Source organism: Camelina sativa, chromosome 9 (genome assembly GCF_030686135.1).
Source record: "Camelina sativa cultivar CO46 ecotype springtype chromosome 9, ASM3068613v1".
In the NCBI taxonomy this organism is placed as follows: Eukaryota; Viridiplantae; Streptophyta; class Magnoliopsida; order Brassicales; family Brassicaceae; genus Camelina; species Camelina sativa.
The window spans coordinates 21147762-21160235 of NC_141888.1; the positions used below are offsets into that span (position 1 = coordinate 21147762).

Here is a 12474-nt window from a genome sequence, read left to right on the forward strand (position 1 = left end):
TGAGAATCTCATACCCAATCTCCTTGACAGCTCCTTAACCTCATTCTCCAGCCGAGCTGCCTCCTTGGCAGATTCCTCTTAAAGTTCGTGTGGTGGCAAAAGCTTAGGAGGTGGAGCTTTACGCCTGGCCATACGTTCTGCAAGCGCCTCCAGTTGGATGTCAAGAGCAGCATTGAACCTTTCCTCTAGTTCCCCTTCTCCTACTACAGGTAGTTGAGGCTGATCTCTCATTTCAACATCTACTTGATGTATCATCCGATCACCATCATCGGGTGAGTCATCGGGTTCCGCCTCGGGTTGTTCTTCAATTCGTGATTCTCGAACCAGTGCTCGATCATCAACTCGATCAGTCTCCTCGGATGAAGGCTCGGGTTCATACTTGGATATGTAGTAATTGGCCTCATTTATCTTAGAGTGATCCATATCCTCCCCATCTTGAACATCACTGTCCTCAGTGAGGTAATCCTCATAGACATCATCAAGGAAGATGGCTTGGGCAGTTGCATAATCCTTAGGGTTCTAAATAGCTTTACCTGGGAGCTGGTTGATCTTTGGAGCTGGTTGGTTGTTGTGGTGGCCTTCTAGGTACCTTAGCTTAGTGTTGAGCTAATCATACTTGGCGTTCAAATCATTGTATCCAGAATCGATCTTGTTGCTCATCTCCGCAAATCGTTTTGCGGTGTCCATAGCTGATGATGCCTGATTTTAAATCATTTGCTGAATTAGGCCGCGTAGGTCAGCGTCTTGTGATTGGTTCTGTTGGCCTTGATGTTGTTGGAATCCAGGTGGTGGAATGGGTTGTTGGTAATTCCCACAATACTGCTGTTAGGAGCATAGCCTTGATTGTACTGAACAAAAGGCTTATGTTGTACCTGGTTTCCTTGAACTGCAGATGGGTAGATTTGGTCTTGAGGATTGGCAACGTTCGGGTTACGGTAAGACAGGTTCGGATTCGGCTTGTAATTGTTGTACCCTTTGTTGTAACCTCCTTGGTTGTTGATGTAGTTAACATCCTCTATCTGTACAGTCTCCCCATCTTGTTGTAAAAATTGCTCTTCCTCTGATATTGCATGAACATGCTGCTGCTGGCTGAGTAGTTTATTGAGCTTGTCATTGAGGGCTTTCATGTCCCTCTTGTACTTGGCATCTTCCTCTCCAGTAGATCGCACATTGCGATCATACTCCTCATTGTAATTGCCATCAGACTGAGCCAAGTTCCCCACTAGGTCCCAACCCTCATCAACATCCTTATTGAGGAAGTTACCATTGCTTGCAGTGTCCAGCAACATCCGTTTCTTGGGGACCACTCCTCTGTAAAGTGTACCCAGCAATGAAGCATTGCTGAAGCCATGGTGAGGACATCTGGTAGTGTATCCCTTGAGGCGTTCCCAAGCGTCACTGAATGTCTCATTGTTCTTTTGAACAAAGCTGGAAATGTCATTTCGCAGCCTTGCGGTTCTGGAGTTGGAGAAAAATTTGGCCAGGAATGCCTTCTTGCACGCTTCCCAAGTGGTGATGGACTCCTTGGGGAGTGATTTCTCCCAGATGTGCGCTCTCCCAAAGAGAATGGGAAAAGTCGGAGTTTGAATCCATCTTCGCTAACTGCATTTATCTTGGTGAGGCTACAGAGCCTATCAAATTCATCCAGATGATCCAATGGTTCCTCCATTGGCAATCCATGAAACTTTTTGCTCTGTATCATCTGGATGAGACTACTCTTGATCTAAAAATTGTTGTTCTGGACAGCAGGTGGCACAATGCCATTCCTTTGAGTGTGAGTAGATGGAGCATCTCCTGCTCCTATGTTGGTCCTTGCTTGAGGAGCTGGTGGACTGTGCTGATTGTTCATTGTCTCCTCAATGATTGCTGGTTACGGTTGTTGAACTTGTTGTTGTCTAAGTAGCCTTGGTCTGTCGATGTTGTCGATGAAGGGACTCAAGTTTTGGCTACCTCTGGATCGTGTTTGCATGTACAAGTAGGTGACCGAGTGTGTACACGAGGGTCAACCCGATCCAGGTGATCGAGTGACAGGTCGGGTGGGTGCTCGGGTTGTACCTGAGATTCAAAACAAACAAAAACGAAAGCAAACAAGTCAGATTCCAAACCAATATAAAGAAAAGAACTTGATCTAGCAAGTGCTGAAATCCTAAACATAGCAAAATAAAATTCAACCAAATGGCAACGGCGCCAAATTGATAAGTGGATTTTCACCCAGGGTATCAATTCCCTATGCATTTGTAGTACAAAGAGTTATCAATCAAAATGGTTGTTTATGCTAGCAGGAAGGATGTAATCAGAACAATGCAAGTCAAGCCAAACAATTAAGGGTTTTGTTTAACAGTCCTAAAATAATAAAAGAACATAATATAAACAAAGAACCACACGACCTAAGCACTCGATGCAAGCATTCGAGTACAGGATCGGGTGGGGTGATCGAGTAAGCAAATGAGGTATGAACAACTCGAGGGGTTACTTGAAGCAGGTGATCGTGTACCTGTTCGGGTAAAGGATCGAGTGATGAATGAAAATGCAATCAATTAAGATATGAAAGCTTCTAAAGATGGGGTAATCGAATCCTAAGTATTCCTGACCAGTACAAATGTCTTACATGCCTCAAGCAAATATTCCCTAGACAATGAATCTCTAAAATCTCGTTAAAACACTCTCGTGATAGAAACAATCAACCTTGATCACTCCCCTACCCAACTCTTTTTGGAGAAACATGACCAAGCAAACAATAAGAACCGATTCATTATTGTGAGTAAACCCCTTACTCATCTAATCTCTTAGGCTAAGTGAGTAAACCTCTAGCATTGGTTGATTCAAGCATCTCATCTACACCTCTCGGTGGTAAAACACCTTAGATCTAATCTCACCCTCTCGGTTTGTTGACAGCATTAAGAACACCAATCTAGAAGGGAATCTATTAAAAATATACAATCAAACTAAGACATCCTAACCGATCCAGAACAGAAAACCATCTATCCCATCCCTAGAAACTTTACTACACTACTCGGAAATCATAGCAAGAAACATAAAAGCATATATGAACGAAAATTGCATTATAATAAACGATAGAGTAGAGAAGTAAGAATACAAGATAGAAATCTAAAGAAATGATAAAAAGATATGAAAACAATCCTAACAAAAAGTGAAAAGAGTTTTGAGTCGCTCAGTTCTCTCTCAGAAGCTCTCGCTCTCTGGTTTGAGGGTCTGCGGCGTGCTCGTTTGCGAGGAAGGAGAGAAGGGGTTTATATGTGGAAACCCCTTTGACCTAGCATCCCATTCCTGCCGGAGGGTCTACTCGATGGGGTACACGAGGATAAGATCAGGTTACTCCTCGGGTAGATCTTCAGGTTGTTTTTCCTGCTTTGGATCCTCCTCGATTGTGTTGGGGTTCATACTGTTCTTGCAGCTCGATGGCTCCTTCGAGTACATGCTCGGGTTTGTCCTTGTTTTTCCCCATTTTAGGCTTTTGAGCACTTGTTTTCATCCAAAGTATGCAAATGCAAAAATGCAACACTCTAAATGGCCTAAAAGTGAATTCCTACAGTTAATGACCTAAAAATACTAAGTTAAGGGTATAAACAATGCAAAATATGGACGAAAAAGCATGCTGAAAACATGTAAATTAGAGAGTTATCATATACTCTTATGAGTCTACAGGGTAAATCTAAAGACAACATCATGTCAAGATTGGATATAGAAAATTTTGTTCTCGACCACACTTACATATTGATAGGCAGGGTAAAGCTCCATTCCCAGCATATACATTGACAAAGGAAGCCAAAACAAGTTTATTGGAATGTGTCAAGCATGCGGTGAAATTTCCAGATGGTTATTCGTCAGACTTGGCTAGTTGTGTTGATCTGATCAATGACAAGTTTTCAGGAATGAAGAGTCATGATTGCCATGTTTTTATGGAGCGACTTCTTCCATTTATCTTCGCAGAACTCCTAGACCGGAACGTTCACCTTGCAATATCAGGTATTACTTATTACTTATTTAATTAAATAAGTACTATATATTTTTAAATATAATTTCCTAAGACATGCAATTTGAATACATTTTCAGGGATTGGAGCATTTTTCAGGGACTTATGCTCAAGAACTTTGCAAAAAAGTCGCGTTCAAATTCTTAAACATAACATTGTTTTGATCTTATGCAACTTAGAAAGGATATTTCTACCATCATTTTTTGATGTGATGGAGCACCTGCCTACACATCTCCCATATGAAGCAAAATTGGGAGGTCCTGTCCAATATAGGTGGATGTATCTTTTTGAAAGATTTTTCAAAAAGTTGAAAGGAAAAGCGAAGAACAAAAGATATGCGGCTAGATCAATCATTGAGTCATATATCAATGATGAGATTGCTTACTTCTCTGAGCACTACTTTGCCGATCATATACAAACAAAATCAAGGTATAGTTAAATGCATATATAGGTAAATGAAATTATAACTTATACTTAATTTGAATTACTTTTAATTATCTTATTTGATCAGGTTAATAAGATTCTATGAAGGTGAAGTCCCAATATATCATGTCCCTAGAGTCCCTAATATATTTACTCATGTCGGTCGTCCAAGTGGGAAAATGCATGAAGTATGGCTTTCAGAGAGAGACTATCAGTGCGCAGATGCATATGTTATACAGAATTGTGACTATTTTCAACCAATTAAGAGGTATATCTGTAACATGTTCCAGAAATAGAGTTTGGGTTATGTTAAGTAAACCAAAAGAGTGGATTTTAATTAATTTTGGTTTAATTAAATCCTGGTTTAATCAAATTAAACCAAAAACTATTATTTCTCCTTCTAATTGTCGACACCTCCTCTCTCCTTTTGGTGCTTTTGTCGTCATTTTCATCAGAGAGAGGGAGAGAAAGAGACATAACTCTTGGTTATTGAGTGTAAAGGAGAAAGAGAAGGAGATCAAGCTTTTTCCTTAGTGTTAAGAGAGAAACAGAACTGTCAGAGTTTGGGAGAAGGAAGATCCCACGGGTCAAATCGTTTTGAAAGGTATTGATTTTTGGTAGGATTGTAGGTAAGAAATTTTCGTACACTCTTCTTTTTATAGAAGTGAATTTGGATTAATATTCTAGGAGATATTGGCATTTTCGTGGGACGTTTTTTCTCATTCGCGGATTGAGGTTTCATCTATAATCTGATCGTGCTGAAATTTTGTGGGAAGCTTCTGGACGTATATACCTTTCTTTTCACCAGAGAGATTAGAAAGTTAACGGTTCGTTTTGATTTCGTGGTTTTACTTGTGAGGTTGTTCTTTTCTGTTTTTTTTTCTGGCAGCTTGTTTACAATATTTGTTTGTTGTTGTGATTGGTTGTAGGAACAAGTTTGGTTGTTCTTGGATATTGGAAAGTCTCTCATTTGGTTGTAATTAGTTTTGTGAATCACCTGTTAAGGTAAGTGCAGGACCATGGCTTATCTAAGCTGGAGATTTTTTCTAATCTGCTTGTTTATGTGTTGTTTGGCTTGTTGATTGTTGATTGATGATTGTTGGATGATGGTTGATGGTTAGAGATGTCTCTATTGCTTGTGTGTATAGCCCAGTAGATGGGAGGATTGCCTTACTGAGTGTTTATTAAATACTCATGCATTGCAATATGTGTTTATGGTGCAGGTAAAGGCAAAGTGTGACTGTGGAATCAGGGCGATGAAGAGAAGGATGTTCTAGTGGTTCGTTTGGTTGTCTGGCTTCTGTTAGGTTGCTAGAGTGGAGTCCTAGAATGTTGTTTAGGATTGCTGGTTCTTTGGATGTTGTTTGGATCATTAGTTTGTGATTGGAATTAATATTGGCTATTTATATTTATTAGATATTGGTAATGTTTTCCGCTGATGAATGTGATTGTGGTTAGGTGGCTAGTGGATATGGGACCACTAGTTGTAGTTTATTATTATATTATATTATATATTTATTATTTATTATTAAAAAAAAAAAGGTCGGTCGTTTCATTTTGGTATCAGAGCCCTTACGGTTCTAGGTTTGGGTTCGCTAGGTTTCTGTTGTGATGTTTTGAATTGCATGTTTTGATTGATTATGTGAGTTAGTCAATTGTGTGTGGCATGGAGTCCTAGAACATCCTCTTCGAGCATTCAATGTTTCTTAGTGTGGTATTGATATGTTTTATGCTTGCTAGCCTCTGTTCTTGGAAGATCAGTGGTTAAGGTGTTTGAGTTGTTGGTCGTGGACGGGGACGTTGTCGTGGTCATTATCGGGCGGGTCCCGAGGCCAGCGAGTGTGTGGTCCAGAGTTCCACGAGGAGGTACGTCAGAGGATCGCAAGTGTATCAAGAGGGACCAGAGGGGGTTAGCCGGTGAGCATGCCGGTGGTGCTGGGAACCCAGGTGTGGGGTTGCAGCAGGTGGAGCCCAGGGTCGAGATGATTGCTTGGCAGATCGGTTGGCGTGCTGTTGGAGCGGTTACCGAGAGGGGTACCAGTGTAGGCTCCAGTTGTGCCGCATGTGGCGGGGTGCAGCCGAGGGCTGCGGATGTTGAGGACTTTCCACCTTATGTTAACAGGATGGAGCGGTTGTAGATGACCGGTATGAGATTATTCTCAAGGGGTATCGGACCTAGAGAGGCAGATAGGTGGACATATGCAGTTGGAGTAGATATTTCTCTGTTTGGGGGTTAATCCAGTTGGATATTAGAAGATTAGTGGGAAGGTGTAACATTGCAATGTTATACTCGGACCACAGGAGATACTTTGTGTCGAGAGATGTTTATAGTCGTTAAGGATTGTTGCTCCTAAGGGGATGATTATTCCCCTGAATATCGATAGCTCGAGGGGCTGAGGGCTCCGAGAGTGGCAGAGGGGATGATGTTCCCCTGAGGGGATGAGTAGTTCCCTTGATACCGAGATCTTGAGGATTGTGGTCCAAGAGTGAGACGGTATAACTCGAAGACGCTGGTCTGAGAGTGAGATCGGTATGGCTCAAAGGTTGCGACCTAAGAGAGGAAGAGTTGTGAGCAAGCAATGTATAGAACGTGAGTATGAACATAACGACGGAATGTAGACCTCGAGAGTGATGATGGTTTAATCTTGGATTTTAGGATTATGTTGGCCGGTGGGCCAGGGTTTTATAACCGGAGTGGTCAAGAATATGTGGCTGATGTGCCAGGATTGAGTGGCCGGTGGTGTTGGAGTCCCGGGAAGGAGAGTTGCAGCAGATATGAGCCGGTAAGGGCATGGTTGCCAGGTACATAAGATTCACGAGAAGCCTTCATGGCAGGATAAACTAGTCGTTTCGACGATGGTGGATGAAGTTCATTGGAGACGGACAGGGTTACTAGATTTAAGGTTTTGGTAAGCTTGCTAAGGGGAAACAAGTCAAGTAGGTTAAGTTGGCGGTCTGCAAAGCATTTGATGCAGTGAATTGGAATATGCGAACGTATGGTACTTGTTTGTTTTTAAAATAATAATATAATAAATAGAACTACAACTAGTGGTCCCATACCCACTAGCCACCTAACCACAATCACAAACATCAGCGGAAATAACAATACCAACATAATATCCAATAGTACTCCAATAAAAAACCAATAACCATAATCATCAACAATAATCAATCCAAACAACAAGAAACAAGGAACCAGCAACCTAGCAATGTTTCTAATGACCCAACTCTAGCAACCTAGCAATGCCAGACAACATCCAATCGAGTCCCTAGAACATCCTCCTCTTCATTGCCTTGATTCCACGATCACACTTTGCCTTTACCTGCACCACAAACACAATTGAGATGCATGAGTATTTGATAAACACTCAGTGAGGCAATCCTCCCATCTACTGGGCTATACACACAAGCAATAAGATCTCTACATGCCACAAACAACAACCAATAAAACAAACCAGGCAATATACAAAGCATGCGACGTCCATCGTAAATGAACAAGGGGTGTCGACCGACACCAGATGGTGTCGATCGATACTGAACATCTGGTGTCGACCGACACCAAACTGGTGTCGACCGACACCCTGCCCGACACTCCCGGAAACCCTAGTTTGCATCGACCGACACCTCCACATGGCATCGTTCGACACTCGCTAAAGTCCCGAGCCGTCCTCGCGTTGGTGTCGACCGACACCCCAACTGGTGTCGACCGACACCGATGCCGAGCAGCGATTTCCCCTCGATCAGAAACTCCAGATCTCGCTTCCAAGCTCCTCCAATCCGCTCCTTGCACTCCCAGAAGCCAAACCCAGCCCAGACAGCAACGAAATATCATAGAGAACTCAAGGAAACAACCACATAAGCACCAAATCACATAGAATCTAGAGATCTTAGCTTAGATAAGCCATGGTCATGCACTCACCTCTTTGAAGGAAGTTTCTGACCAATAAGGACGAATCCCTCACTCCTAGCAAGCTTCTAGCACCTTCCCAGCCTCCAATCTCTCAAGAACAGCCAAGAAATCTCACAATCTCACTCACAATCTCAAGAACACTCCTTTTCTCTCTGTTTTTGACAAAAACGGCCAAGAGAGGAGAAAAACTCGAGCTCCCCTCTTAAAAACCCGAGCTAGGGTTTTCCTTAAACCAACTTCCCAAACCGGACAATTAAAATTGAACCGACCAAATCGGCCACAACTGGTGTCGATCGATGCCTCACTAGAGGGTGTCGATCGACACCCTTACCAAAATACCAAAAAAATTGGTTTGCGGGTGTTACAATTCTCCCCCACCAAACTAGATTCGTCCTCGAATCTCACACAACCATCAGTTAAGGACTCCCGTGCAACCGTCTCCACGGCCCGCACTCCTCCGACTGATCTACAGAAGGTCACCTCTAGGCGATAGACTCACGCTCCAGGCGTCATTTGCTCTTGACTTTTGGACTTTCCTTTACTCATAGGCCTAGACCCTGAGTTTCATCGGCTCATCATCAGACCTAAGTCTGCATGCCAATGTTGGCTCCTCATCAGGCCTAAGCCCGCATGCCATAATATATAAGGAAAAGCCCAAACTCGTCTCTCGGGTTGCCACCCTACAGCGCGCCCCCGGATCGTCATCCGAAGTCGATATACCAACCATACTCCCGAGCCACAAAGTCTCTGAATATAGCAGTACTAGGAGAACCTAAGTCCCCAAGAGTCGCGAGCAAACGATTCTGAACACGTCTGAGTCCTATCCCTACCCAGGTTTCCTTCCCGTGGCTCGCGTAGAGACATCTCAATGTCCTACCAACCACATATCCCCTCACCGGGATACCTCATGACCACACAAGGATCATACACACGCCACAAGGGCCGCCACAAAGGCCATCAAAATGTCCTAACGAGGACCGCCACCAAGGCCAAAACAAATGTCCTAAAGAGGACCGCCACCAAGGCCACTCGTCCCGAAGGACCGTCACAAAGACCATCTGTCCCGAAGGACCGTCACAAAGACCGTCTGTCCCGAAGGACCGTCACAAAGACCATCTGTCCCGAAGGACCGTCACAAAGACCATCTGTCCCGAAGGACCGTCACAAAGACCATTTGTCCCGAAGGACCGTCACAAAGACCATCTGTCCCGAAGGACCGTCACAAAGACCATCTGTCCCGAAGGACCGTCACAAAGACACTGTGGCTAAACAGCCCGCCACAAAGGCCAACAATTGGCTAAAAGCCCGCCACAAAGGCCACACAATTGGCTAAAAGCCCGCCACTAAGGCCACACACACTGTCTAAAAAGACCGCCACACACATGCACCCTGACTCGAAAGTCCGCCACAAAGGCCACAAAGCCCCTCCGAGGCTCCCCACCGCTAAAATGGACAAATTCTAACTTCCGTAAAACTTTCCATATTTAGCACTTTCCATTTTTGGAAACTTTCCACTTTTGGAAACTTCTCTTGACAACCCCGCCTCACGGAAACTTTGTACCCCAAGCACCACCTCATCTTGTTACTGAGTCGCACAACCAACCACCCCAAGCGACCGAGTAACAAGAGAGATGGGCTGGAATACTCCATTCCCGCTCCAGCCACGGATTACAGATGGGACCAGGCTAAACAAGCTCAAGTCGCGGCTTGCTTCTCATACCACTTCTTGAACCTTGCCTTCATCCTTGCCTCAGGCTCCCAAGTCTGCTCCTCAACACCATCACAGTCCCACAGGACTCTCATCAAAGGAATCTTCTTCTTCCGAAGTTCCTTGATCCTCCTCTCGAGAACCCTCACTGGTCTCGCCTCCAAAGTCATGTTAGGCTGAAGATCCTCAGGAATCTTAGCCAACACCTCCTCTCCCTCACGGAGACACTTCCGCAACATAGACACATGGAAAACCTTATGGAATGCACGCATCACCTCAGGTAACTCCAATCTATATGCCACTGGTCCAACCCGCTCAATCACTCTGAATGGACCCATATACCTCGGACTCAACTTAGTCTCTGGCAATGACCCGTTCGGACCCCGCAACATGGCCATCTTGAGGTACACTCTGTCTCCTACCTGAAACTCAAGATCTCTCCTCCTCTTATCGGCATAACTCCTCTGCCTATCCTGAGCCTCCTTCATGTTCAGCTTGAGAACCCGAATCTTCTCTGAGGTCTCCTGAACAAAACTAGCACCAAACATGCTCCTCTCCCCCACCTGAGTCCAGCATAATGGTGTACGACATGGTCTCCCATACAAAGCCTCATAAGGAGCCATCTTGATACTCCCCTGGTAACTGTTGTTGTAAGCAAACTCTACCAGGTTCAGATGATCTGCCCAATGGCCACCCCAATCCAACACACACATCCTCAGCAAATCCTCCAGCGTCTGGATCGTCCTCTCAGACTGTCCATCTGTCTGGGGATGATAAGCTGTACTCATATGCACCTTAGTGCCCATCTCTGCCTGAAATGCCTTCCAGAACACCGAAGTGAACTTAGAGTCCCTATCAGACACAATGCTCGCTGGCACCCCATGCAACCTGACAATCTCCCTCACATACTTCTTAGCCAAGACCGCTGCTCCATCAGTCTTCTTAATGGCCAAAAAATGTGCTGACTTAGTCAACCGGTCCACAATGACCCAAATAGCATCAAAGGTCCGTGACACTCGGCAAACCCACCACAAAATCCATGGTGATCATATCCCACTTCCACTCAGGAATGGGTAAACTCTTCAGTAACCCGCCAGGAACCTGATGCTCAGCCTTCACTAGCTGACACACATCACACCTCGAAACCCAACTAGCCACATCCTTCTTCATCCCGACCCAATGATAGTACCTCTTGAGGTCACGGTACATCTTAGTCGCTCCTGGATGAATGGATAACTTGCTCGCATGAGCCTCTCTCAGAATCTCCTGTCTCAACTCCTCATCCTTGGGCACACACACACGACCGTGCACCAAGATAGTACCATTATCTGAGACCTGATACTCTGAGTCCACATCCTTAGAGGCATTCACCAGCCCCAAATCCTTTCCTGAGCCAACCGCACTCTACTCAGAAGGTCTGCTCTATCTACTGCTTCCAAACCCAACGGTTCCTGTGAAACAGCACACAAGCTCAAAGCATTGATCTCCCCTACCAGTGACTCCATCTCCTGCTCCTGAGCCGAAGCTACCCTCTTCCGACTCAGAGCATCTGCAACCGTGTTAGCCTTACCAGGATGATAGGCTATCTCCAAATCATAATCCGCCACAAGCTCCATCCACCGCCTCTGCCTCAAATTCAACTCAGGCTGAGTGAATATATACTTCAGGCTCTTATGATCTGTGAACACCTGCACCTTTGCACCATAAAGATAAGATCTCCAAATCTTCAGGGCAAAAACTACAGCACCCATCTCCAAATCATGAGTAGGATAGTTGCCTTCATGCACCCGCAACTGTCGCGAAGCATAGGCAATCACCTTCCCATGCTGCATCAGAACACAACCCAAACCAACTCTAGATGCATCTGTATAAACCACATAGGGTTCTCCCTGCTCAGGCAAAGCCAACACTGGCGCAGTAGTCAACATCTCCTTCAGGCTTGCAAAGCCTTCCTCACACTCTTCTGACCAGACAAAAGGAACATCCTTCCCTGTCAACTTAGTCATAGGACGTGCTCTGCTTGCAAACCCCTGCACAAATCTCCTGTAATAACCTGCCAACCCAAGAAAACTTCTGATCTCTGTGGCATTCTGCGGTCTAGGCCAATCTCTGATAGCCTGAATCTTCTCTGGATCTACAGAAACCCCCTCTGCAGAAACAATGTGACCCAGAAAGCCCATCTCACGCTGCCAGAAACTACACTTGCTCAACTTGGCAAACAACTTCTGCTCCCGCAGCTTCTCCATAACCGCCCTCAAATGCACTGCATGCTCTTCAGGACTCTTGGAATAAACCAAGATATCGTCGATGAAAATGATGACAGATACATCCAGAAACTCCTGAAACACACTGTTCATCAATCTCATAAACGCTGCTGGCGCGTTAGTCAATCCAAAAGGCATCACCACAAACTCATAGTGCCCATATCTCGTCCTGAAA

The 12474-nt window shown here is 44.7% G+C and overlaps 1 protein-coding gene and 1 non-coding gene across 2 annotated transcripts in view; both read left to right on the forward strand.

Moving 5' to 3' along the window:
* Positions 1–692: 692 nt before the first annotated feature.
* Positions 693–12474, forward strand: part of LOC147938424 (uncharacterized) — a 16355-nt gene continuing 4573 nt past the window's right edge. The window contains exons 1-2 of the mRNA XM_087465628.1: positions 693–845; positions 893–959. Of these exons, the coding sequence (XP_087321754.1) occupies positions 693–845; positions 893–959 (220 nt within the window). The remainder of the gene's footprint in view (positions 846–892; positions 960–12474) is intronic.
* On the forward strand, positions 1345–1451 carry LOC147938425 (small nucleolar RNA R71). Its single transcript, XR_015567602.1, has one exon. It is a non-coding gene; the product is annotated as a small nucleolar RNA R71 (small nucleolar RNA).